General features: G+C 53.7%; 8 protein-coding genes across 8 annotated transcripts, besides 17 other annotated features; 5 read left to right on the top strand and 3 right to left on the bottom strand.

The window, feature by feature from the left end:
* Nucleotides 1–1,017: 1,017 nt before the first annotated feature.
* Nucleotides 1,018–1,039: a microsatellite.
* Nucleotides 1,040–2,006: 967 nt separating this feature from the next.
* Nucleotides 2,007–2,029: a microsatellite.
* A 612-nt stretch (nt 2,030–2,641) lies between these two features.
* Nucleotides 2,642–2,700: a microsatellite.
* Nucleotides 2,701–3,207: 507 nt separating this feature from the next.
* Nucleotides 3,208–3,256: a microsatellite.
* A 1,017-nt stretch (nt 3,257–4,273) lies between these two features.
* Nucleotides 4,274–4,297: a microsatellite.
* Nucleotides 4,298–4,502: 205 nt separating this feature from the next.
* Nucleotides 4,503–8,066, top strand: ACLA_045850 (guanine nucleotide exchange factor; the record flags this gene model as incomplete). The annotated part of the gene is made up of 1 exon (XM_001271545.1): nt 4,503–8,066. The coding sequence occupies one exon, from the start codon at nt 4,503–4,505 to the stop codon at nt 8,064–8,066; it is 3,564 nt and encodes a 1,187-aa protein (XP_001271546.1).
* Nucleotides 8,067–8,932: 866 nt separating this feature from the next.
* Nucleotides 8,933–8,952: a microsatellite.
* A 21-nt stretch (nt 8,953–8,973) lies between these two features.
* Nucleotides 8,974–10,434, top strand: ACLA_045840 (CENP-N/CHL4 family protein; the record flags this gene model as incomplete). Its single annotated transcript, XM_001271544.1, has 1 exon — nt 8,974–10,434. One exon carries the CDS (start codon nt 8,974–8,976, stop codon nt 10,432–10,434), a length of 1,461 nt encoding a protein of 486 aa, XP_001271545.1.
* Nucleotides 10,196–10,223: a microsatellite.
* Nucleotides 10,435–10,635: 201 nt separating the features above from the next.
* Nucleotides 10,636–10,668: a microsatellite.
* Nucleotides 10,669–10,985: 317 nt separating this feature from the next.
* On the bottom strand, nt 10,986–12,450 carry ACLA_045830 (RING finger protein; the record flags this gene model as incomplete). Its single annotated transcript, XM_001271543.1, has 5 exons — nt 10,986–11,054; nt 11,122–11,284; nt 11,342–11,577; nt 11,656–11,717; nt 11,832–12,450. The coding sequence occupies 5 exons, from the start codon at nt 12,448–12,450 to the stop codon at nt 10,986–10,988; spliced, it is 1,149 nt and encodes a 382-aa protein (XP_001271544.1).
* A 716-nt stretch (nt 12,451–13,166) lies between these two features.
* Nucleotides 13,167–14,456, top strand: ACLA_045820 (trafficking protein particle complex subunit 13; the record flags this gene model as incomplete). Its single annotated transcript, XM_001271542.1, has 4 exons — nt 13,167–13,233; nt 13,372–13,499; nt 13,567–14,085; nt 14,157–14,456. The coding sequence occupies 4 exons, from the start codon at nt 13,167–13,169 to the stop codon at nt 14,454–14,456; spliced, it is 1,014 nt and encodes a 337-aa protein (XP_001271543.1).
* Nucleotides 14,457–14,489: a microsatellite.
* A 534-nt stretch (nt 14,490–15,023) lies between these two features.
* Nucleotides 15,024–15,053: a microsatellite.
* Nucleotides 15,054–15,100: 47 nt separating this feature from the next.
* Nucleotides 15,101–15,142: a microsatellite.
* Nucleotides 15,143–15,924: 782 nt separating this feature from the next.
* Nucleotides 15,925–17,454, top strand: ACLA_045810 (putative bZIP transcription factor (MetR); the record flags this gene model as incomplete). Its single annotated transcript, XM_001271541.1, has 2 exons — nt 15,925–16,210; nt 16,838–17,454. The coding sequence occupies 2 exons, from the start codon at nt 15,925–15,927 to the stop codon at nt 17,452–17,454; spliced, it is 903 nt and encodes a 300-aa protein (XP_001271542.1).
* Nucleotides 16,397–16,423: a microsatellite.
* A 471-nt stretch (nt 17,455–17,925) lies between the features above and the next one.
* Nucleotides 17,926–19,139, top strand: ACLA_045800 (uncharacterized protein; the record flags this gene model as incomplete). The annotated part of the gene is made up of 2 exons (XM_001271540.1): nt 17,926–18,376; nt 18,430–19,139. The coding sequence occupies 2 exons, from the start codon at nt 17,926–17,928 to the stop codon at nt 19,137–19,139; spliced, it is 1,161 nt and encodes a 386-aa protein (XP_001271541.1).
* Nucleotides 18,607–18,644: a microsatellite.
* Nucleotides 18,849–18,884: a microsatellite.
* A 105-nt stretch (nt 19,140–19,244) lies between the features above and the next one.
* On the bottom strand, nt 19,245–20,436 carry ACLA_045790 (uncharacterized protein; the record flags this gene model as incomplete). Its single annotated transcript, XM_001271539.1, has 2 exons — nt 19,245–20,219; nt 20,281–20,436. The coding sequence occupies 2 exons, from the start codon at nt 20,434–20,436 to the stop codon at nt 19,245–19,247; spliced, it is 1,131 nt and encodes a 376-aa protein (XP_001271540.1).
* Nucleotides 19,680–19,741: a microsatellite.
* Nucleotides 19,850–19,875: a microsatellite.
* Nucleotides 20,437–20,673: 237 nt separating the features above from the next.
* Nucleotides 20,674–22,084, bottom strand: ACLA_045780 (uncharacterized protein; the record flags this gene model as incomplete). The annotated part of the gene is made up of 2 exons (XM_001271538.1): nt 20,674–21,915; nt 21,968–22,084. The coding sequence occupies 2 exons, from the start codon at nt 22,082–22,084 to the stop codon at nt 20,674–20,676; spliced, it is 1,359 nt and encodes a 452-aa protein (XP_001271539.1).
* A 485-nt stretch (nt 22,085–22,569) lies between these two features.
* Nucleotides 22,570–22,610: a microsatellite.
* Between the last annotated feature and the right edge of the window lie 36 nt (nt 22,611–22,646).

Below are 22,646 nucleotides of genomic sequence, written 5' to 3'. Positions count from 1 at the left end.
GCGAACCTGCTGGCTGCTAGCCTGCTAGGTGCCTGCTTTGGGATAGCGGACGCCACTAGTCGTGCGCCCGATATGCCAGATCCAGATAGCTCGAACTCGAAGCCGCGCCAAAGAGGTGGATCATGGAATGTGGATAGCTGTCTTGTCCCGTGTCCGGTGTCCCTCGTTGATCCATCACATCAGTGACGGAATTTTCTTTGTCTGAACCAGCTCCGACATCCATAAGCGCCGTTCATGAGCCTTCATCCCGCGCAAGTGGCGGGACATTGGGGGGGGGGAGGAACCATAGATAACGGATACCTCTGGAGTCCGGGCGCGGCAGGACAGTGGAAGGAATTTTTGTGGGTGTGCTGCGGAGTGGTGAAGTATCCTGTGATTTCTCTCGATTGCAAAAAAGACACAAGTACGGGTCGGCGGGATCCCGTCCCACCAGCAACTGTCATTGTCTCTTGATTGTCTCAGTGGCTTTTTTTTCGTTGTCGTGCTAGTGGGGACTACTATATCTTCGGGTTTGGCGCCAAGCGGGCCAAGTATAAGGATTAAGGACTGACTGCATTGAGAAGGGCAGCTAACTATATCGACTAGATATCTATCCTTTGTCGAGTCCGATCTACACCGTATACATGATGCCATTATAGCTGGTATAGCTGGAGATGGTCTGGTAGTTAGTATGTACGTATGTGAGGGTCAGCACCTGAGATCCTGAACTCTAAACTCTTGTTCTCTCTGGTGTAAGGTATTCGGGGTTATATACTCCGTAGAGAGGTCTGAGCTTGATCATACCAATCCGTTGCGCAGACAGAACATGTCTCCTGATCTCCGTGATCCCTACCATACAGCGGCAAAGATGAGCTCATATGGAAAGGAGGAAATGCAGTGCGAAAGTCAAAAAAGAACCTTCGAATTCCTCCGATGTGAGCTCGCCTTAGTCTTACCCCGTATCTCCCGGGATCCTGGTACTCCAGAGCTGTGTGGATCCGCGATAAGGATGCTGTGTCTGTGCAGTGTGCATTGCACTTTTTTTTTTTTTTTTTTTTTTGAATTTGGATAATAATATGTTACTCCGTAAAGGGTGTTAAGTGTTAACTGTAGCAAAAAAAAAAGTATGGAGAAGTCTGTGGGACATGACATGTCGGATGCATGGACTCTCTGGAGGCAGTTGCGGGTGGATTTGACGTATGCGAGAAATGACACTATTAGAAGGATGAAACGGGCATATCAGATCCGCCCTTGCGTTGAGGAAGTTAACTGGGTGGTGAGAAGGGTATGAAAGATTTTGCGAGTCGAATATAACTATCTACACAGTATGTCAGTATTGCTGAAGAGGAGAGAACTGCATCGATCCGACTGTTACTTCCGATCTCCATCTACATACATCCATTGATTCTACAGCCTAAACAGGAACCCCCGAGTAAATCAAATCACCTGCTCGTGGGATGCTTTAGTATATATTTAGCATGGTATTGATCTTGTTGTTACTTGTTAGTCAGGAGTCAGGAGTCAGGACATTGAACTGGACTCTTTTCTTTTTTTTGCTGGATTTTCCCCTTTTGGTTCTGTATCTAGGATTCATGCATCTAGTTCCTTCGGTGGAAAATTTCCTAGATAGACCGAGGACAAAGATTTGTGGATGAAGCTATAGAAGTATCTGCTTGCTTAATCATCGTTGATGGTCTGTCTCAAAGTTATGAGAGAAGCAGAAGTACGAAAAGACGGTTGCTGCGATGTCGATCAGCACACCCGAGAGAGAGACTTGCTGATTGCTCCGTAAGTGCCCAGTCAGTGCTGACTTGATTGATCATCTTTTGATGGCATTCACCCGGACTGATCCGTTCGATTTATTTTAGACGGCAACGTGAGGGGGTGACTTTGCCACAGTCCGACTCAGGAGTATGTATGTACTATGTGTAGGTCTATAGTATGGATGGATGTACCTAGGTATGTGAGTCCAACATCGCTCTCGCTGCAGTTCCTGCAAGACCACCCAGCTTTAATCGATTCTAAAATTGTTGTTGTTGTTGTTGTTGTTTTTTCTTTTTTCTTGTTCATGCATTCTCTTCTTGCTATGTGATTAGCTGGATTGATTTTACCCTTGTTCTGCTAGGAGGGTACTAGACTGAGTAGACAGGGGAAAGGACTTGGTCCGGTTGGATGGATCGTCCTCGGGCCGTTTTTTAGACCGTGATAATGTGATCACTTTAATAGCACGGATCGAATTAAAATGGAGAGACATCTAGTAGATACTAGATACTACTACTCCGTAGATACTAGATAATTCTTTCTACAGTCAATCCAGTGATTCTACTGCAAGTCATTAAGTATGAATACTTTACCTAATAATACTACCTATTATATGTCGCGAGAGTGGCCACCACTCACCAGAGGGAGGGAACTTCTCCATCTTTTTGACTCCATCATTGTAATGCACAACGGACGGAGTAGTTTCTATGGAGGATGGAACTGGTGGATGGGATGGGCGATCACTTCCCCAATGGCTCCCTTTTCTCTCCAACTGACTCACGGGGTCCTTGGATCTATATACTTACTCTGGAAGATCGAAAGTGGTTGAGTATTGGCTCGTTAAGTTAGCAGGTTGATCAATTACTCCTATTCTTTTCGGTTTCATTTATTTTGACATTGATTGTTTTTATTTTTTTATTTTTATTTTTTATTTTTCTTATTTATTTATTTTCATATTTAATAAATTAAAAAAAGAAAAAGAAAAGAAAACACTGATTTTAGTTAATCCTCGAGATATAATTCTTAGCGTTATCGTTCGAGGTTCCGCACTAAAACAGTCCACTACTAACGAGTCTAACGTATGATTTGCTGGGTCTGGTCCCTTTTCCACCTTTGTTCAGTAGGTAGTAAGGTACCGAGTCTCTATGGAAGTAACTACTGCAACAACTACCTAAGTACCTATATTGTAGGAGTAGTAACTGTATCTATCTATCGTCCTTTTCTCTCTCTTACCATCTACTATCTACCTATACTTCTCTACCCCCATTGTCATTCCCTGCCTGGACTGTTCTTTTCAACTGTATTACTATTGCTATTTATCCCAGTTGACATTGTGGAGATCTGATATTATTCTTTCCTTTGCGCACTCACCCACTCTCCTTCCATCAAGTCTCTCTTCTTCCCCTTTCCCCCCACGTACTACCGACAGCGTACACCACCGATCATTGCCGGTCTGCGATCATTCATTCATTATTATTATTATTATTATTATCATCATCATCATCATCATCTCATCTTATTTGAGTTCATTTTCAGCTCACTTCATCTCATCTCTGCTGGTGGCAATCAATCCCTCACTCCAAAACAATTGCCTCCCTCCCCAAGTTCAGGACAAACGAATCGGTCATTCCTCCTCCCTGCTGTTGGTGTTCCGGCCCTTGCTTGCTGTGGAAGCGGATCAAGAAGTCAACAATTACACACACCTCTTTCACGGTTGCCTCTCGCATCGAACAGTGTCCATCGTCATCTGGGACCTAAACCATTGTCTCTGACTTGGGCGACCGAGCCGATATTGACATTAGATTCTCTCCCCCCCCCCTCCGAGTGGTCCTTGCAGGTCAGACCGGGTCTGGTCCCTTCCGAAGGAAACGAGGGAAATCAGAGTCCCGACAACGTACTCGACGTGCCAGGAATACAGGCTGTTCTATCGAGTTTGGAGTCGTACCTCATTGCTGGAGCGCAGGTTGATCTCCTGCTCTCTGTCCCTAGATTCTTTTTCTTCCTCTCTACCAACCTTGCAATTCTCCGAACGCCCTCCCTCGTTCTCGTCCTTCCACCCTCGTTGCGCCAAGGAACGTGTCTCTTCCTTGTTCCTAACTTTTAATCTTGCTGTGCTCTATCCCTTGAACGCCGCTGCGGGTCATGTTGACAGCTTGTTGGATCAATTGTTGTTGACGACATAGGAACTCGCTAGGTAGCTATCTTTCCCAACGGTATGTCTGTGATCCGGTCCGACTGGCTTGCAGGATTCGACGGCTCAAGAATCCCTGGTCCCGCATCCTGTCCCCAGCATTCCTTCCATTCCTTCTTCCCACTGCCCTTGGCAGCCAGCATTCCCTCGGTTGATGTGCAAAACAACGATACCCGAACAAAATACATCCCAATCCTTCTTCCCCAACAACCATCCCTCGTCTCTCCTGCACAAAGGGGACCAAGTCACTGTTGATCGCTAACCTGGACAGGTACAGGAGGCGCTTGTTGTACCATCCCCGGTTCTGATTGTTGGTTCATCGCCAGCATCTGCCGTGCCATTTTCATTCATTCATTCATTCATTCAAACAACCTCACACACTCTCTATCGACACTGGTGTTACCAATCTCGACCAGCTCGTCTCCCTGAAACAGCCTTTCCCTATCATTCTAGTATATACGCATTGTGAGGATGCTCATTGAGTTCTCGTCCACTTAATCGCCTCGGTCAGTGACCTTTGCGCTCAGTCATATCAGCATACGAACCAGGGAAACCCGTTACGCACAAAGACATGGGACCAATGAAGAGACATATTGCCCCGTTAAAGATCGACAAAGCAATCTCGAATCATTCCGTGACGACTTCGGGGACTGGACACTCTTCCAGCAACCGTTGCTATTCCACGCAGCATAACCTGCAAATGTCACCACCATTGACACCATATAGCGCAACCTCAAATCAAGACGACAGTATGGAGCGATCAGACCAACCTCGGGCGGTCTTCCATAACTATCTCCGTGCATTCTATCCATTCCATCAACCCGGAGATGTATCGCCGGCAACCATTACTCTCCCGCTGGAACAAGGCGACATCATTCTAGTGCACTCCGTACACACCAATGGTTGGGCAGATGGGACTCTCCTCGATACCGGAGCGCGAGGCTGGCTCCCAACCAACTACTGTGAAGCCTATGACCAGCTTCCGATGCGCCCACTCCTGAAAGCCCTCACAGACTTCTGGGATATCATTCGCGGCGGATGCGGGTCTTCCCTGCGTGACTTCGTGAATCAAGATCTGCTTAAGGGCCTCATCGCCGGAGTTCGTATCCTACTGGTGAGTACATCAAATAGACCGAACAATATCAAAGGGAACAATGCCATTAACATAGAGCAGGATAAATCAGAATGCCTCACTCGGGATTCATACCTCCTAAAGAGGCACGACAGTCTGCGCAGAAACCGTAAAACATTGCTCTCAGACCTCGCTGCCCTTGTCCGCATCACAAAAGATTTCCAGGTTATTGCCAGCGGCAACCCGCTCGAGGACGAAGTCGAGTATATGCTTGATGAAATGCTCCTCAAGGCATTCCGCCTGGTGACTCGTGGTGTGCGGTTCCTTGATATCTGGACCGAGGAAGTTGGGTTGAGTCGGACAATCGCGGAGTTGGAGCAACCAAAGGCCTATGAAGGTCCGCTAACACCGGCATCTGAGACGTTCACCTTGTCGGATGTGGCCCGCTCAGAGGCCGACATCGAGAGGAACGAATCCCGCCTCCTCAACCGTGGTCGTCTGTCTATGAGTCGTGCATCAAACCGAATGGATGTGCTTGAGCAGTCGCGACCGGTTTCAGTGACCACCAAGCGGATATCCATCTCCCACCGGGTGTCCTACTCCGGACCTGCTGCAGCCGCCCGAAACCCAAACCTCGCATCGGAACGACTCAACGCCACGTACGACGCCTTTCTCGGCGTTTTGGGGTCGTTCATTGGCCTCCACCTGCAATCTCGCTCCTCAACGGAGCTGGTCGTCACGACCGAGCAAGCTGTTCGCTCCTGCCGTGGATTACTCACCGTGGTCGAGGCTGTCTGCGAGCATGACCCCCGGGGCAGCGAGCTCCTCGACCCCGCCAAGGATAGCATGTATGAGCGTTTGTCCGAGCTGGTTTTCGCCGCTCGCGACGCCTTCCGTCCTGCGCAGTCTCCGGACGACGAGCTGGTTTTCATGCCTGATGAGGGGAAGCGACTGGTCGATGCTGCCACTGACTGCGTTCGAGCGGCGGGAAATTGTCTGTCCAAAGCTCGCCTGGTGCTTGAGCAAACGGGGGATTTGGAACTGGAGGCCCTGCCGCAGGAGGTGACACCGACCGACTGTGCGCGGCCTGGTTCGCAATCGGAGCAGCAGGTTGGCGACCAGACTGGAGCGTCCCTGCGACTGCCCCCCCCTCCTCTGCAGATCCCGCAACACAATGATATGCACGTTCCCCCACCGACTCCAGGTCTTACTGAGGATACTACCCCATCATCTTGCAATTCTCGCACTATGGACAGCCCAGCAAATGCTGCCGCCGACCTCCCATCTTTCTCTTCCACCACCACTCTCGCCACTAGTCCCGTCAAGACTTCTTTCTGCTCGTCCACCAATTCTGGGGCCTGTGGATCGAGTATGCTTCTCGACCGAACTAGCCACGCCAAGTTTGAGGTCGATGAATCCTTTGGTCGTGGGGTGACCAGCACTGGCAGCAGCTTCACCTATCACAGCCACCTCCGCGACTCTGAGATGAGTGGTGTGTCCCAGACCTCGACCCGCGCCACATCCCCCGATATTGGCAGCAACTACCAGGCACCGTCTCTCAAGGGAAGCACCAGCCACTCGACCCTGGCCGAGGAGGCTGACGAGACAGAAGTCAACATTCTGGAGAAGACCTATGCACACGAGCTGATCTTCAAGGATGGCCAGATCATGGGCGGTAGCCTACGCGCCCTGATCGAGAAGCTCACCGCGAATGGCTCGACGCCCGATGCAATGTTCGTGTCGGCCTTTTACCTTACCTTCCGTCTGTTTGCAACCCCGCTGGAATTCGCGGAGAGTCTTGTCGAACGGTTCGATTATATCGGTGATACACCTTACGCAGCAGGACCGGTGCGCCTCCGCGTGTACAATGTGTTCAAGGGGTGGCTCGAATCCCACTGGCGTCACGATTGTGATACAAGTGCACTGGAGTTCATCGTGACCTTCGCCAAAACCGCGCTGATGCAGTCTCTCCCGTCGGCTGGCAAGCGTCTTCTCGAGCTCACCGACAAGGTGTCAGCGCTTCAGGGACCCGTTGTGCCTCGTCTGGTCTCATCGATGGGCAAGACCAACACCGCGACCGCACAGTATGTGCATCCCGATACTCCTCTCCCGCCTCCTATCCTTGGCAAGAAGGAGGTCAACCTACTCAAGCAGTGGAAAAATGGCGACGGGGCTCTGAGTATTCTGGATTTCGACCCCATGGAACTGGCCCGCCAGCTGACCATCAAGGAGTCGAGAATCTTCTGCACCATCCTCCCCGAAGAGCTGTTGGCCACCGAGTGGATGAAGAAGACCGCCTCGCTGGCGGTCAACGTCCGTGCTATGTCGACTCTTTCCACCGACCTGGCGCATCTGGTGGCGGACTCCATCCTGCAGCTGGAAGAGCCAAAGAAGCGGGCAGCAATCATCAAGCACTGGGTTAAGATCGCCAACAAGTGCTTGGAACTCAACAACTATGACTCGCTTATGGCGATTATTTGCTCGTTGAACTCGTCGATGATCTCGCGTCTTCGACGGACGTGGGAGGTGGTGTCGCATAAGACTAAGACGACGCTCGAGATGCTGCGGGGGATTGTGGACGTCTCCCGCAACTACGCCGTCCTTCGTCAGCGACTTCAGGGACATGTCCCGCCATGTCTGCCGTTTGTGGGCACCTACCTCACCGACCTCACCTTCGTGGACCATGGCAACCAGGCCCTGCGCAGCTTGCCCATCGACGATGGTGAGATGGCGGTCATCAATTTCGACAAGCACATGAAGACCGCTAAGATCATCAGTGAGCTTCAGCGGTTCCAAATTCCTTATCGCCTGACCGAAGTGCCCGAACTCCAAACCTGGATGCAAAATGAGCTGGTGCGGGTTCGGTCCAATGGCGAGAAAAGTCTCCAGACCTTCTACCGTCGGTCTCTCGTCCTGGAGCCCCGCGAGACTCCCCAGCGGCCGACCCTGCAGGCCGAGGTTAGCAGCAGCTCCGCATCCATTCTGGAGAACGCCAAGGACAAATTCGACCTCTTCTCCTGGACGTACCCTTCCAAGGCCAAGTCCGTTGCGACGCACGGCTGATCCTCCTTCCGACTATATACACCTCTTCTTATGCCGATTACGACCGTGCTTACGGCCGTCGAGCTTACGTTACGACTTTCACGACTTGTTTTCAGTCGCTTTCTTCGTTGATGTTACACGATCTCTTTTTGGTTTTTGGTTTTTCTTTTTCTTTTTTTTTTCCCATTTTGAAGCTGCCTTCGTTGTTGATACTTGTTCTTTCCTAATCTCTAGGGTGGCACTTGTGACTTTAAAATTCCTGTGCTTGTTATTGCTCTCGTTCCAAACAAAAGCGATCGAATTGAGCTGGAGTATAAGAGGGAATCTCAAAACAAGAAGGCTCTAGGGTTAGAGACCTACTATACTGGGCTTCGCAGCCCCGGAGGCAACGGACCAAAAAGGAAGAAAAGATGGAAATGCATCTTCGACCCTCTTTGATGGATACCCCTTTTCTGGACACTGGGACTTTTTTGGATTCGTCGCGAGCATATGTTTTATTATCTTGATTGATTGATTTTGGACTGGACTGGACTGGTTGTTTTGGGATAGGAAAGGCAAGGAATCTTGGGGGGAATCTGGCAGGACCTGGATATGGGCTTGGGATAGGACATTTGACTGTAATTGTATATACTCCTTGGGGAATAGTGTCGGTCAATCAACAGTTGATCTAATTTATCACTGACATGCTTGAGTAACGAGAGAAGAGGTTGAATGGAGCTGTGTATTCTCTCCTCTGATATCAAGAGTCCAATGTCGATCCGCTGTATCATCACGTGACACCTCCCACTGTTTATCTCGACTCTTCGTCGTCTCGTCTCGTTGCTGTTGGTCGCAAGCGAGCTCTCAACCCAGGGGACTCTGCGCGGAGACTATGCCACCTATTTGACTGATGATGATGATGATGATGTATTCTTAGAACCATAGCACAATGGCGCGTCCCAAATCCATCCGCGCTCCTACAACCGCCAGTCTTCCCAACAATCTCCGCATCCCTTCCGCAACCCCGTCATTGATCAAGTCGTTCGGGCGACTGTCCCGCCAGGCGCTGCTCGATCTGGTCTTCCAATGGCTGGACGATCGCAACGCGCGCTCGTTCCCGCCGTACCTGGAACGAGACGAGCCTGAGAACGCAGACGATGACGAACTCAGCCCATATCCGGCCGCAAAAACTATCGAGGATGTGCGGACGGCCTACCAGGATCTACAGGACAGGAAGGGGGGCAAACGCGAAGTCATCGACCGGATCCTCGAGGGCGACTGGCGCCACGGCATCACGCTGCGGCAGCTGGCAATGGTCGACCTCCGCTACATGGAAGACCACCCGGCGAGTCTGCGGTGGACCGCGTTCGAGCTGACGCGCATCGGCGTCGACGGCGCTCGATCCACGATCTCCCAGCCCGATACCTCTGCATGTATCCCGCGCATCCACGCCGCCACCTTCCTCAGCAACCTCCAGCAACAGATCTCCCCGCTCGTGAAAGCGCACTACCACCTGACGCGCTCGTCGACCCTCCCACTCACCTTCCTCCGCATCTTCGTCACCACTTCCCCCTACCAATCCCCGCGCCAGCCCCCGGACGCTCTCCTCGACTCCGCGCGCGTCATGTATGTCGCCTTCCCGGACAGCTGCCCCTTCATCTACACCTCGATCGCGGCGGCGGCCGCGTCCGGCACCAAACCACCAGCCGCCGCGCACGCCGCCGCAACCGACCCACGCAGCCTGCAGCGCATCGTCCGCGACGCCGTCCCCAAAGCGCTCTCCCGCCCGCACGCGCGCTACGCCCTCGCCGCCACGTCCCTGGCCGCAAAGAGCCTCCCCGCGCTGCTGGCGCTCCGCGGCCACGGGCGCTCCAACGCCGCCAACGGCGCGTTTAGCATTTTCGCCGACGCCGTGCTCGAGGGGAGTCCGCTGGATCCGCGGCCGTCGCAGACGGTCTCGCCAGCCGAGCATTTCCGGCAAGACGCCGATGCCGACACGGGCGGGGGGCAAGAAAACGATGTCCCAACGAAGGGTGAATCCCCCGCTACCCACGCCACCAAGAAACGCAAGCTGGCCGTGCATGCCCGCTTCGGCACGACGGGGACGCTGTCGTCGGCGCCGCTGGACCGGCTCGATGTGCGACTGCTTGACCGCGTGGCCGGAGCCGTAGACGCCGACGCCGACGCCGACGCCGACGCAGGTCCAAACGCTGACGCGGAGACGGACGACTCCACGCAACCGACGCTCTCGCTTACTTTCTCCGGTGTGGATGTCGTCGCGGGGCTCCGCAGGCTCGCGGACCTCGGCGTCGTGAACGCGGAGCGCATGCCCTCGTGGATGACGGGCGAGGAGGCGGTGAGTGTTGCTGTGGTCCGTCGCGGAAAGCGCGTGGTTAGGGATGGTGGATGAAACGGACCCCGGACCCAACAGATCTATGCAACAGAGGAATTCTGGAGTCTGGTCATCACCCATCACATTACTTGGAAACCCGGACCCCCGAGACCCCACCCAAGGCATCCATCGCACTCCGCGAGAACAGACAACGCGCGACGGCTTGAATTCTTGAATTCTTGAATCTGAATCGGGCTCGGACCGACTCGCGCGCCGTGTATGCTTATGCTTATGCTTATGCTTATGGTTATGGCAGCGCATCTTGACCTGGCAAGTTCGGCGGCGGCGGCAGACTGTCCGTCGCGGGATGAGACACAAGGGAGAAGAGGGGGTGTTTAAGAACAAGGACTTGCAACGAGCGATACTTGAGCTCTAAGAGCGGGTTTTGCGCAGCGCATCTATCTGGATCCAGCAGAACAAAAAAAAAAAAATCATCCAATTTATGAATAGCCATTAAAGATTAAAGCAAAAGGGTATATAGCGAATTTCCCCAGTTCCGATTCCACCAACTCCCAAACTCCATCTCTATGTCCATCTCCTGCCCTAAACCATCACATCCAAATGCCCGGCTACCAATACGACCGACGATTCCGACCCCAGCCATAATAATAAGACGAGCCACCCCGGTACCCCGAGCGCTGATAATATGTGGAAGAGTCTTGAGTATTTACCAACACAACGCATTAGCATTAGTCGACTTCGTACACAAAGGGCAAAGAGGAGGAGGTACAGGGATGGTCTCGTACCGCGTTCGCCGGACATGCCCAGCTGCCGGGCGACGTTGAGGTAGCCCTCATGGTTGACGTGGCCGGTTCTGGACAACTGGTCCAGGTCGAGGTTGGTGCTGTCGGCTTCCCAGACGGAACGGCTGCGAATGGGTCAGTTTCTGCTAAGGGCCAGAAGTGCTTAGGGTTGGGGGGTTTACCAGTAGACGCAGCGCACGCCCTGCGCGTTCTGCGTGGCTGCCCACTGCTGGAAACACTTCTTGTGGATGTTATTCCCGCACGCGGCGCGGCACCAGACGATGTCTTCGGTGTCGGGCTCGAATTCCATGAAGCAGATGGGGCAGTCGCCCTCGACAGATTTGCGCTTGCCGTCGTCGACGGCGGGGTTGAGTTGCTGGCGGCCAAGGGGAGAGGCGTGGTAGATGTCGCGGAGTTCCTGTATCGGTTGTGTGAGTGGATTGGTCAGGGTTAGGGAAGGGGGGTTGGGGGGTCCCCGGGATGGGAGAGTTCTCACGGAGGATAAGAAGGCTAGCTGGTATTGTAGGTATTCGGGGGCTTTAAGGGCGTTTACTAGGACTTGCGAGGCCATGATGGTTAGCTCATTTCAGGAAAAAAAAAAAAAAATAGGGCAGGTATATTGATATGATACGATGTAATTGATTTTGCTGTCGGTCAGTGCAGAGGACGTACCGTATAAGATGTGCTTGCACTGATTCCCCTTCAGCGCATCCGGACAATTGCAGGATGGCACCTTTCCGATAACCGTCGTATAGATGTTCCCAGTCGACCCCACGACACTGAACTCGACCTCGGGAACATCTTCGTCCCAGGCAACCGAGTGCCCGACGACGTACATCCTGGCGGAATCCCCGGCGTTAGCAGACCATCGAAACAGCACGAGCGAAGTCAAGCTAGCTTCCATATCGTACTTTTGAGTCCTTGCCCGCGCCAATCTATCCAGGATACTCTTGGGCGCATGCTTCCGAAACACTCTCGCCCGGCGCTCAAGGCTCAGCTCGCCCGGCGACCGCTTCTTAGGACTTTTGGTCTTCTTGGTCGGGGTTGTCGGAGGCGAGCTTGCTGTCAGATCGATCACGTCCGCTGAATCAGGCAAGATTACTTGTTCGTTGGTTTTCCGTCGACGTGCACTCTTCGCCGGAGTTGTATGAGCATCGTCCTCTTCGTCTGCGTTGCGCTTTCTCTTGGTTGTTGATTGTGTGCTGTTGGGGGTCTTTGCGGTAGAGGCTTGGGGGCGTGTCGGGGAGGGGGTGCTGCTCTTCGCAGGTGCCGTTGTCCTTGTCGCTGCCATACTGACGGAGGGTACAGGCGCGTGGGTAGCTTAAGAGCAGCAGCAACCGGGATGGAGATTGATATTGGATAAGCTGGAGGAGCTCTGGTGGCGATTAGACACCGGTGATGGATTGGTTTTGGTCCAGCTCGACCAGGAGTGCTGACATAATCATGTCCGGATGGGTGCGATTGAGTCGAAGTGGAAGACAATGAGTCCTGCGAGAAGATGCACCTTTGAGCTGATCGACTCTGAAGTACTCCGTCGATAGAATGAGTCTCACCATGCCCTGTGTAGTTAGTTAGTGGATAATCGATACTATTGACTATCGATAATCGATAGGGGGAGGAGGTTTGCTGCGTTTGCCCTTTTTGTTCTGTTTGCCGGTGGTGATAAGATAACAGGCTGGAGGACAGGAAAGGAAAAAGAGGCATATCCAGAGGTATACAAGAATTACAATATAGATTGATTTGAGCTGCTTGCGGCATGTGATTACCTTCTGCTTAGCTACTGTCTACAGTAAAATTCCAACCATCGAAAGCACCGATCGTGTCAACTAGAGTTGCAGTACTTCGAGTGCTTCCAAGGTGATTAAGAAAGAATACTGACTAGACTGCTTTAGGTATCGATTATGTAACCCGACATGACCACATCCTCAAACAAACAGCCGATCAAGTCGATAGGAATTGTCCACCATCGCCGTATGGTATGGATCAACTGAAGGATAACTAAGACTCATGGCACGTCCGCGTGGCTACTCCGGGGCGGAGAGCTCCAAAGAACCCCACGCGGTGTCTCTAAAAGGTATGCACTGTAGAGGCATCTACTGGAACAGTACAGTTGCTGATCCCAGCCTCAGTGTTGCGGTAAGCCGAGCTTGAGCTTGAGCAATGAGCCTACTACAGGGAGTATAGCGAACTGGCCCTCTGACCCTTTTTCGAGCAAGGCTTTCGCGTCCTTCACTGTCCAACCAGTATCCCCTGCCTGTTGCCAATACGAAGATTTCCAGCAAAGCGTCGCTGAGTTATCCCTCCGACGGCGCTGATGGCCAGTTCATCCTCAGTCCTAATGTATGCCGGATGGTGTTCTCCTCCGTAGAGCGAACACAATACTGATGAAAAAAAAAATAATCCATAGCTAACTCTCCCCCCTGCTTTTGGCTCCGCCTACGTCGGGGAGACATTCGCCTGCACCCTCAGCGCCAACAACGAGCTGACGGAGGATGAGGCGTCGCGCGTGGTCACCTCCGTGCGCATCGTTGCGGAGATGCAGACGCCGTCACAGGTAGCCTCGCTGGAGCTGGAGCCGGCGACGGATCCGGCGCAGACGGAGGGGCTCCAGAAGGGCGAGTCGCTGCAGAAGATCGTGCGGTTCGATCTCAAGGAGGAAGGGAACCACATCCTGGCGGTGAGCATCAGCTACACGGAGACGCTGATCGGGTCTGACGCGCAGGCGGCGAGCGGCCGTGTACGTACGTTCCGCAAGCTGTACCAGTTCGTCGCGCAGCCGTGTCTGAGTGTGCGAACGAAATCGTCGGAGCTGGCTCCGCTGGAGGTGGAGAATAAGTCGCTGGGTCCGTATGGCAAGACCCGTCTGTTGAGGTTTGCGCTGGAGGCGCAGTTGGAGAATGTGGGTGATGGGGCTGTGGTTGTCAAGGTTGGATTTGACGTTCTTGATTCTGTGTGTTGGGGGGAGTGGTTGTCGTTTACTTTGCTAACGAATGGCAGCAAACGAAGCTCAACCCTCGACCACCGTTCCAGGCTGCGTCGTTGAACTGGGACCTGGACCGGCCGGACGAGGTTGCGTCGCCGCTGCCACCGCCCACGCTGAACCCACGGGATGTGCTCCAGGTGGCATTTCTCGTGGAGCAGGAAGAAGGCCAACAAGAAGGACTTGACGCTCTACAGAAGGATTTGCGGCGAGATGGTCGGGCGGTGCTGGGGCAGCTCTCGATCGAGTGGCGCGGTGCCATGGGGGACAAGGGATTTTTGACTACGGGGAATCTATTGACACGGCGACGGACATGATTTTTTCTTCTCTTTTTTTTTTTTTTTTTTTTTCCCCATGTTAAGAGAGCAAAATCGACTACAGTTGAGTGGTGTTACTCATGAGTGTGAGAACCAAGTCTGTGGACGACGTTGCCAGTTGACTGTGCTGGACATGTCGAAGCGGTCCACCTGGATAAACAAATTAAGCACATGCAGCGCACGGACAGTCGGTCACTACCGGAGTCCAAAGTAGCTAGCACCCTTTTCTCAGCCTTTTTCGGGCTGTCTCTCTTTTGGAGGCTTGGACTCTGGACTCTGGACTCTTGACTGTGCTATAACCCTATAATTCTCCTCCTTGAGTGATGATCCAACTTGGAGGGATCCGACGAGGGGGAATCATTCACCCAAGAACCCGCGCTCTATCAATACCATAATACTGTGTAATGATCAGATTTTTCATCATCCAATTGCTTGAGCACACTGCTCCAAGCCAGATAGAGTTGTCTCACTGCATTTCTGCTTATTCTTGCCTATTATTAATATTTAATGATGATTAGTGAGCATGGTGGGAAACCCCAGGTACATGCCTGATCAGGTCATACCGTTGAGGCATACAGGTGAGGCATACAGGATGAGAGTGAAACACGGTAGAATGGAGATACTTGAAGTCATTATCATATCTGTACTACGCCTACTCCTACGACTCCTACTCTACTACTACTGCTCAACTGGAATCCTGAATACTTCATCGTGAACGAATTCTTGCCCCGAGTTCCGATCTCGGCGACCGATCCGATGACTCGACTTCGATGTAATCTTTCCCGAACCCCGATACAGTGGCAAGTCATTAGTCGTATTAATAATATTATACCGATAGTGATACACAGCAAATTCTCGATTCTTGATTCTCTATTCACTACTCTCTCTTTCTTTCAGAGTAGATAGACTCTAGAGTAAAGTAAACTATATAGCAATAATCAACTACGACAGAGGAAGAGATACATTCACTTCATCTGCAACTACATAATATAATCACCGTGATCAGGTAGACGACTTAATTCCATTACAGAGTATACAGAGTAGTCAGAATGCTGGATTAATCATCAAGCAAGCCACCCCCCACCAGCGCAAATTCCCATCCACACTTTCTCCCCCCCCCGGGTGTCCCGCGTTTCCACCGTGCTTCTTGAGCCCCGTTGTCTGTCTCCAGTTCTTGTTCTTTGTAACTTCCTTTTCATCAATTTTCCCTCCTCGACAGTTCGACACATCCGGGTTGAGCACAAACGACAACCGACAACCGACTACGACATTTCGATACGGACCCCAGCAGAGTCCGTCAGTCAGTCACCGCTGAACTTTTCCGCCCCCCTCCGGATACATACTACCACCACGAAACCCACCCATCTTCAATTGGAGTGAAGAACAAACGAGACGAAAGAAACAACCCGATCTCACATTGATTTCCATACTGGAGTAGAGGCTCCAGCCTCCATCAACCCCATTCACCATGTCCGGATTCAACGGCCGCCGTGCGCCCAATTTCTCCCAGTACATCGAGGACCTCAATGCCATTCCCTCGCCCTACGACCAGGCTCTGCAGCAGCAACAAAGACAAGACACCTTCAATCTCGATGCCGAGCTTTCATTATTCACCAACACCGAGTTCTTTGATTTCGACTCGTTTGGGGATCTGAACCTGCCTACGTTCAAGGATGATGGATTGAAGACGGACCAGCAAAATGGAGGACAGACGGCTCACAATCCTGATCTCGAGTTCTTGAATCTCCTTGGAGGTGAGTTCATCACTTGAGTTCATTTCTTTTTTTTTTCCATCGGTCCGATGTCCTTTTTCTCTTCGTCTCGAGATGGATTCGCAATGGTACCTCACGCAACATGTCTGGCAACGCAATTTCCCCCTCATCTTCCCTACTTCCACATACACACTCCCGAGCACGCCTTCGTTAGGATCACACCATATCCTTTCTTTCTTTCTTTTTTTTTTCTTTTTCCCCATTCCCCCTCATTTCCTACCACGCGACTCGTGCAACCTTGGGTTGAACGTATGACCATCTATGAATCCCAGCACGGGCCCATTGGTCAAGCACGATCTTCAATCCAGCCCCTGTCTGCATAAACCTTTTTTTTTCCCTGTCTTCCCGCGGCTAGCAGGAAAAAAAAGAAAAGGTTATGTGCTTCCTGCATCAAATTTGCAATTAGCGCTCTGATGCGAACGGGGTCCATTATGGCGCCATTTCACGTGACATGCTGGATGGGATGTGCTGGCAAGGAGTTGCAGCTGATTGTATATTCTGGGTCTATTCATGTTCCTGTGCTAGTGTGCGCTCGGGGCTCTTGTGACCTTTCAGCCATGATTGGCTCCGATTGATTGCTCGAATTGCATGCTAATGGTCTTCGCTTAGATGGCTTTGGCAACATGCCCGATTTCTCGGCACCCAACCTGAACTCGGCCAACAGTCAGCCGCCTTCGATCGCAACCCCCCAGTTTCCCGAGGTCCCGTCGGTCTCGACCGGCATTGCCAGCGCTCCTTACAATGTGAAGCCCAGCCCGGCTCAGTCTACCTCGAGTGCCACATCCCCATCCATACCCGCGTCGAGTCCCATCGCGGCGGCGGCTCCGGCCTCTGTAGCGCCCCCTAAGCGCAAGAATACCCAGAAGACCGCTGCCATCAGCGTCGAGGAGGCTGCCCGCGTGGCCGCTGAAGAGGACAAGCGTCGGCGGAACACGGCGGCCAGTGCGCGATTCCGGGTCAAGAAGAAGCTCCGGGAGCAAGCGCTGGAGAAGACGGTCAAGGAGACGAACGAGAAGAATGCCGCGCTGGAAGCCCGCGTGACGGCGCTGGAGCTGGAGAACCAATGGCTGAAGAACCTGATCACGGAGAAGAACGGCAAGACGTCGGAGGAGACGAAGCAGTCCGAGAACGACATTGCCGATATGTTCAAGAAGTTCCTGGCGTCGCAACAGCCCGATGCTCCACGGAGGACTCACGAGTCGAAGCTGGGCGTGGGTACGGTGTGAGCTGTCAGCTCGGGATCATCTCGACCCAAACCGAAGAAACCAACCAACAAAAAAAAAAAAGCAAAATTTGTTTCATTCGATTTGATTTTCTAGATTACCTTTGTTTCTCCTGTTCATATTAGAATCGTATTTGATTGACACGGCGGGGACATTGAGGAAGGCGTCTCAACGGGAACATTGGCTGGAGGGAGCGAGTCTTATGATTGACGATCTGTTAATACCTTGTTGCCAGCGATGCTGGATCTAGAGCATTCAACTCTCTTAATATATTCAGACTACGGTGTAGTGCATTTGTAGATCGAACCGGTGCAAGTCTGAGTACATAGTAGATCGATAAGTCTATGCGATTTTGATGCCCGTGCACGGTCAAGCATAAGTGGGCCAAGCAATCTTGTTTTCACTACTAAATAGTCCGTCCATCTATGGATACTGGAGTTCTATTCTTCTTCTGACACCACCAACTCCAGAAGAATGTCCACCTCCATCCAGGAGTACCGCTCCCTCCCCATCCTCGTCTTCTACCTCGTCCTCGCCTCTGCCCTCACCGCCAACGCCTCCCTCACCGTCTACCAACGCTACCAGGCCGCCGCCGCCAACCCGCGATGGCGCCGCACTCCTCACCGCCGCCAATTCCTCTGGTTTCTCTTCCTCGCTAGCGCCAGCCTTGCCACCACCTGGTACTACATGTTTGCGTTCTTCGCACACTCGTACCGCGGCTGGCGAGCGCAGCACTCGCACTCCATCGCCCTCGCCCTCGACCTCCAGCACGCCTCGGCGCCCTGGAAATACGAACTCTGGCTCCGCGAGACGAGGCTCTTCCGGCTGGCTTGGGAGACCGTCTCCGAGACGCCGGAGCGGCACTGGTGGAGCGGGCAGATTTTTTTGTTCACCGTGGGCTGGAGTGTGCTGTTGGGTGTTTTGGGTATGTTTTTCTGTTCCCCCTTCCTCTCTTTTACTTCCTTTTTTTTTGGGGAGGGGGGAAGGCCAGTGATGCTGATCAGATAGGACGTTGGTTCCGCATCCCCCGCGTCTGGGCGTATATGCTCCTCGGCCAGATCGTGGCGATCTCCTTTGCGCAGAATCTGTTTGCCGCGACTGTGGTTGCGTCGGCGTCGGCGTCGCTTCACTTCTCTGAAGCTGATGCCGAGGGCGAGACTGAGACTGAGACTGAGACTGAGACTGAGACTGAGGATAAGGTTAACCAGGTAATGGTGTGGACACCGCCCGCCATCCTCGAGCTCGTCCCCGTGTTCCTCTCCCTCGTCGGCGCCGCGGCCGTGCCGCTCGTCGCGCACACGCGCTTCTTCATGCCCGTGCTGCTGCTCCCGCATCTGCTGCTGTTTGCGCCGGCGCTGGTGGCCTCGGGTGCGCCGGGTGCGCCGGGCCGGGGGGTGTCTACGTCTGTGTCTGCGTCTACGTCTGCGTCTGCGGCGACGCGGCGCTATGTGCGTGTGTTTCGGTGGCTGGGGGCCGTCATGGCCGGGTTACTGGCGCAGGCGACGTATGAGGTGGTGGTGGTTGGGGCGGCGGGGGGAGGGCCGGTGTGGCGGCGGCTGCTGGGCGCGATGCACGAACATCCGGCGGTGAGTAGTGTGAGCTGGGATGTGGTGTTTTGTTTTGTGACGGCGGTTTCGTGGGTGTTGGTGAATCGGGGGGAGGCGAGGCGGATGTTGGGTATGCCTTAGTCTTAGTCGCTAGGTAGCTACCATACCATGTAGTTTCGGTCGTGTATATACACTCGAGTCCTCATAGACTCGATGCTGCCAGCCTAAAGCCTACGTCTATTTCATCTATCGTCTAGCTACCACCACCACCCCCCGGACAACACCACTCCTCGCCCACCAGTCAAACACCACCCGTGCCCCCCGAAACTTGCCCACCCCAATCCCAAACGGCCTCAACTCCCTCTCCCGCCGCGCAAGAAACCCCGCCAACCCCGCAAACACCTCCCCGGAGACATCGCGCACCTCGACGTCCGCCAGCGCATACCCGCCACCCCCAACCAGCAGCGCCTCGTACTCGGCCCGCGTCACGAAATTCGCATACGGCGTCCCCGTCACCCAGCAGATGGCCCGCAGCACCAGGCGCTGCCACCACGACGCCGTCTCCGAGAGCAGCAGGTCAAACGCCATCAGCGAGGCGCGCAGCTCGCGCGCCGCGTGCTGCAGCAGGGCACGTCGCGATGGCCGGAAATGGTACAGCGTGTCGAGGGCGAGGAGCCAGGTTTCGTTTTCGTTTTCGTTTTCTTCGTCTTCGTCTTCGTTTTCGGTTTCGTTTTCGTTTTCGTCTTGACCCTTGGTGCGCGACCGGAGGGACGCGTGGATTTCCACCGGCCACGAGCTTGGATCCGCCGCGTCGGCGCAGAAGATCTGCGTTTTACACGCCGGGGTACGACTGTGGCTGTGGCTGTGGCTGTGGCTGCTTCTGCTTGGGAGCGCGGCGACGCGGGCGCGCGCCGTGGCGGCTTGCGTCGGCGCGATCGTGAGCCCCGTGTACGAGTCGAAGAGCGGCTGGTGCTGGTGTTGGTGCTGGTGCTGCGGGGCCGCCGCGACCGTGCCGGCAGCGTCTTCGACGTCGACGTCGACGAGTCGCTGGCTCTGGATCAGGGATAGGGTTTGGTCGCCGCAGCCGATGCCGACGTCGAGCAGGTGTAGCCGGCGGCGGGGTGGGTGGGCGACCGGGTGGCCGTCTGGGCTGAGGAGGCGCGCGGCGATGAGGACCTGGGTTAATAGGGCTTGGCTGGCGCCGGAGAGGGTGGTTTCGGTCTGTAATGAGGGGCGGGGGTTAGCGTTGGGGTTGAGAACTTGAGGTGGATGGGGAGCAGACCTTCCAGTAACCCATGTTCATCCATAGGCTTGGAGGGGGCACTTGGATGTGGAGGATGGCATGGTCTAGACTATAGAGGTTCTCATCGCGTTTGGATGCGAAGAGGAAGCGCCAGAGGCGTTGGAGGAGGGCGAGGAGCCAGGTTATGGGGTTCATGGTGGTGTTGGTGAGCGCCGAGCGGGTAGAGTGGATTTGGAAGTGGATGGTGAAGTGAAGGGTGTTTAGAGGACTAGATATAGATGGATTCGATGGATACAACCACTCTCGAAAACCGAAAAATCACATTTATTATTAATAAAGTCTCGAATCAATTTCATATATACACATTCATGGTATCATCTTCATACACGTCCAAAATTACTATATACACATCCATATATGGATTCAACCCATCTACGGGGCCCATGGAACCTCCACCCCCAGATCCGAGGCCACCCGCATCGCAGAGACAATGCATCCCTCGAGCAGCACCATGCCGTCCCAGCACCATCCGCCCGCCAGATACACGCCGCCATCGCCATTGCGCCACGAGCCGATGGCCGTGGCATCGGCCCGGCCGTCGTCGAAGATCCGGTTGATCAGCCGCCGGCTCTGCGGGCTGCGCAGCACCCGCGTGAACGACGCCGACCGGATGATCTTGCTCTGGTCGATGGGCGTGAGCGGGTTGGTCGTCACGAGGATGGAGTTGGGTTGGGCGTGCACCGCCTCGGTGCTGGAGCCGTTCGACCGCAGATAGATGTGCTGTGGGCTTCCCGGTCGACTCGAGATTCCTCCTCCCGGCTTACTGCCGTCCAGGCCGATACGCGAGAGAGCGGCGTAGTCCGTATGTGCGACCGTCGTCACCGTAGTAGTAGGCACGTCGCGTAGGCTCGAGGTGAGCGGCTCAAAGACGCTGGCCACGATGTCCGGGGACACGGCGAGGACGACGAGATCGAAGACCTCGGTCTTGTCGGCGTCGCTGTCGGCCAGTCGGTACGTGAGCTCGACCCTGTTCGCCGTGGGTGTGACTCTGGTCGAGTGGACGCCCAGACGCACGTCCAGACCGCGCAGCAACGTCTCCTGCGCCTTGTGCACGCCGTCCGTGACGACGTAGTGCGGCTGCCGATGCGTGCGCTGCTTGTACCCGAGCACGTCGGCCGCGGGGAACCGCAGCAGCTCTGCATGCGAGCACGTACACACGCTCGACATCAGCGGCAGGAGGTAGTTGGCGTTGTAGTGCCGCGGGAGATAGATGCGACGGAGATAATGACCAAACGACTCGTCCTCGGTCGGCGCGACGAAGAAACAGCACACGGTGAACCACAGGTAGCACAGCAGCACCAGGGCGGCCTCGAGCGCCCACTGGAAGAAATCGCCCCGGCGCGGGAGCAGCGGGCCCAGCTGGTGGAAGTTGGACGCATGCACCATGTACGGGGCTTCCTCGTGCTGCTGCGGTCGCGAAGCCAGTCGCGAGAACCCGAACAGGAACGGTTGCGGGTGGTATCGCACGCCCAGGTAGTCGTACATGCGGCCGAGGTTCTCATAGAAACCGCCAGCGAAGGCGCGCATGGGCACATCGGCCCAGACGGATTTTTTCTCCCCTGGCTGGGAGGAGGGCACCGCGACGGATTCCGCGCTCAGGGAGACTTGATCTCTCTGCCATGGATTAGCAGCGAAGTCGTTGATCATCACCACGGAAAATCCTTACCTTGTCCATCAGTCGCACCCGATACCGTTGCTGTGGATCGTGGTGTAGCAAATACGCCGTCACCAAGCCAGCCATCCCCGTGCCCACCACAGCGACATGGCGGCGATCCTCTTTCATTGTTGTGGGTTTGTTAGTGAAATCCATTTCAATTTACTGGATCAAATGAACTGACAGAAAGAAAAAAAAAAAAAAACAAGAGCAAGAGAAAGAGAGTGACGTCTGGAAGGACGAAGGACAGACACCAAGGGGTCTGTCTATTTTTTTTTTTTTTGCTTTCCTCTATTAATCGAAGGACCCGCAACTTCTTAGCCTCGATCGATCAGACTATCTTGATTCTGTCCTGAATTCCTCCAGTAGTTAGTCAATTGGTGTTTCAAGAAGGTGAGTAGTGATACCACTCTGTAAAAGCAAAGGAAAGCATGCGCTGTTCATCCTGTTGATGTATGTAGATAGATCCCAATCCAGTCTAGACTGCTATGCTTTTAGTGTTCTACTGCTTTCTCATGCATATAATCAATTGGCATTCGAAAACTAGATAATAGTAATAATGATGATATGATATGACAAACAAATGATCATCAGGCTCAATTCCATACCGTGGGATATCAATAATAAGAAGAAGAAGAAGAATAATAATAATAATGCCATGCCATCCAACTGAAACAATGATGAATAATGG

Source organism: Aspergillus clavatus, genomic scaffold (assembly GCF_000002715.2).
Source record: "Aspergillus clavatus NRRL 1 1099423829800 genomic scaffold, whole genome shotgun sequence".
In the NCBI taxonomy this organism is placed as follows: Eukaryota; Fungi; Ascomycota; class Eurotiomycetes; order Eurotiales; family Aspergillaceae; genus Aspergillus; species Aspergillus clavatus.
This window is presented reverse-complemented; position numbering and strand designations above follow the sequence as displayed.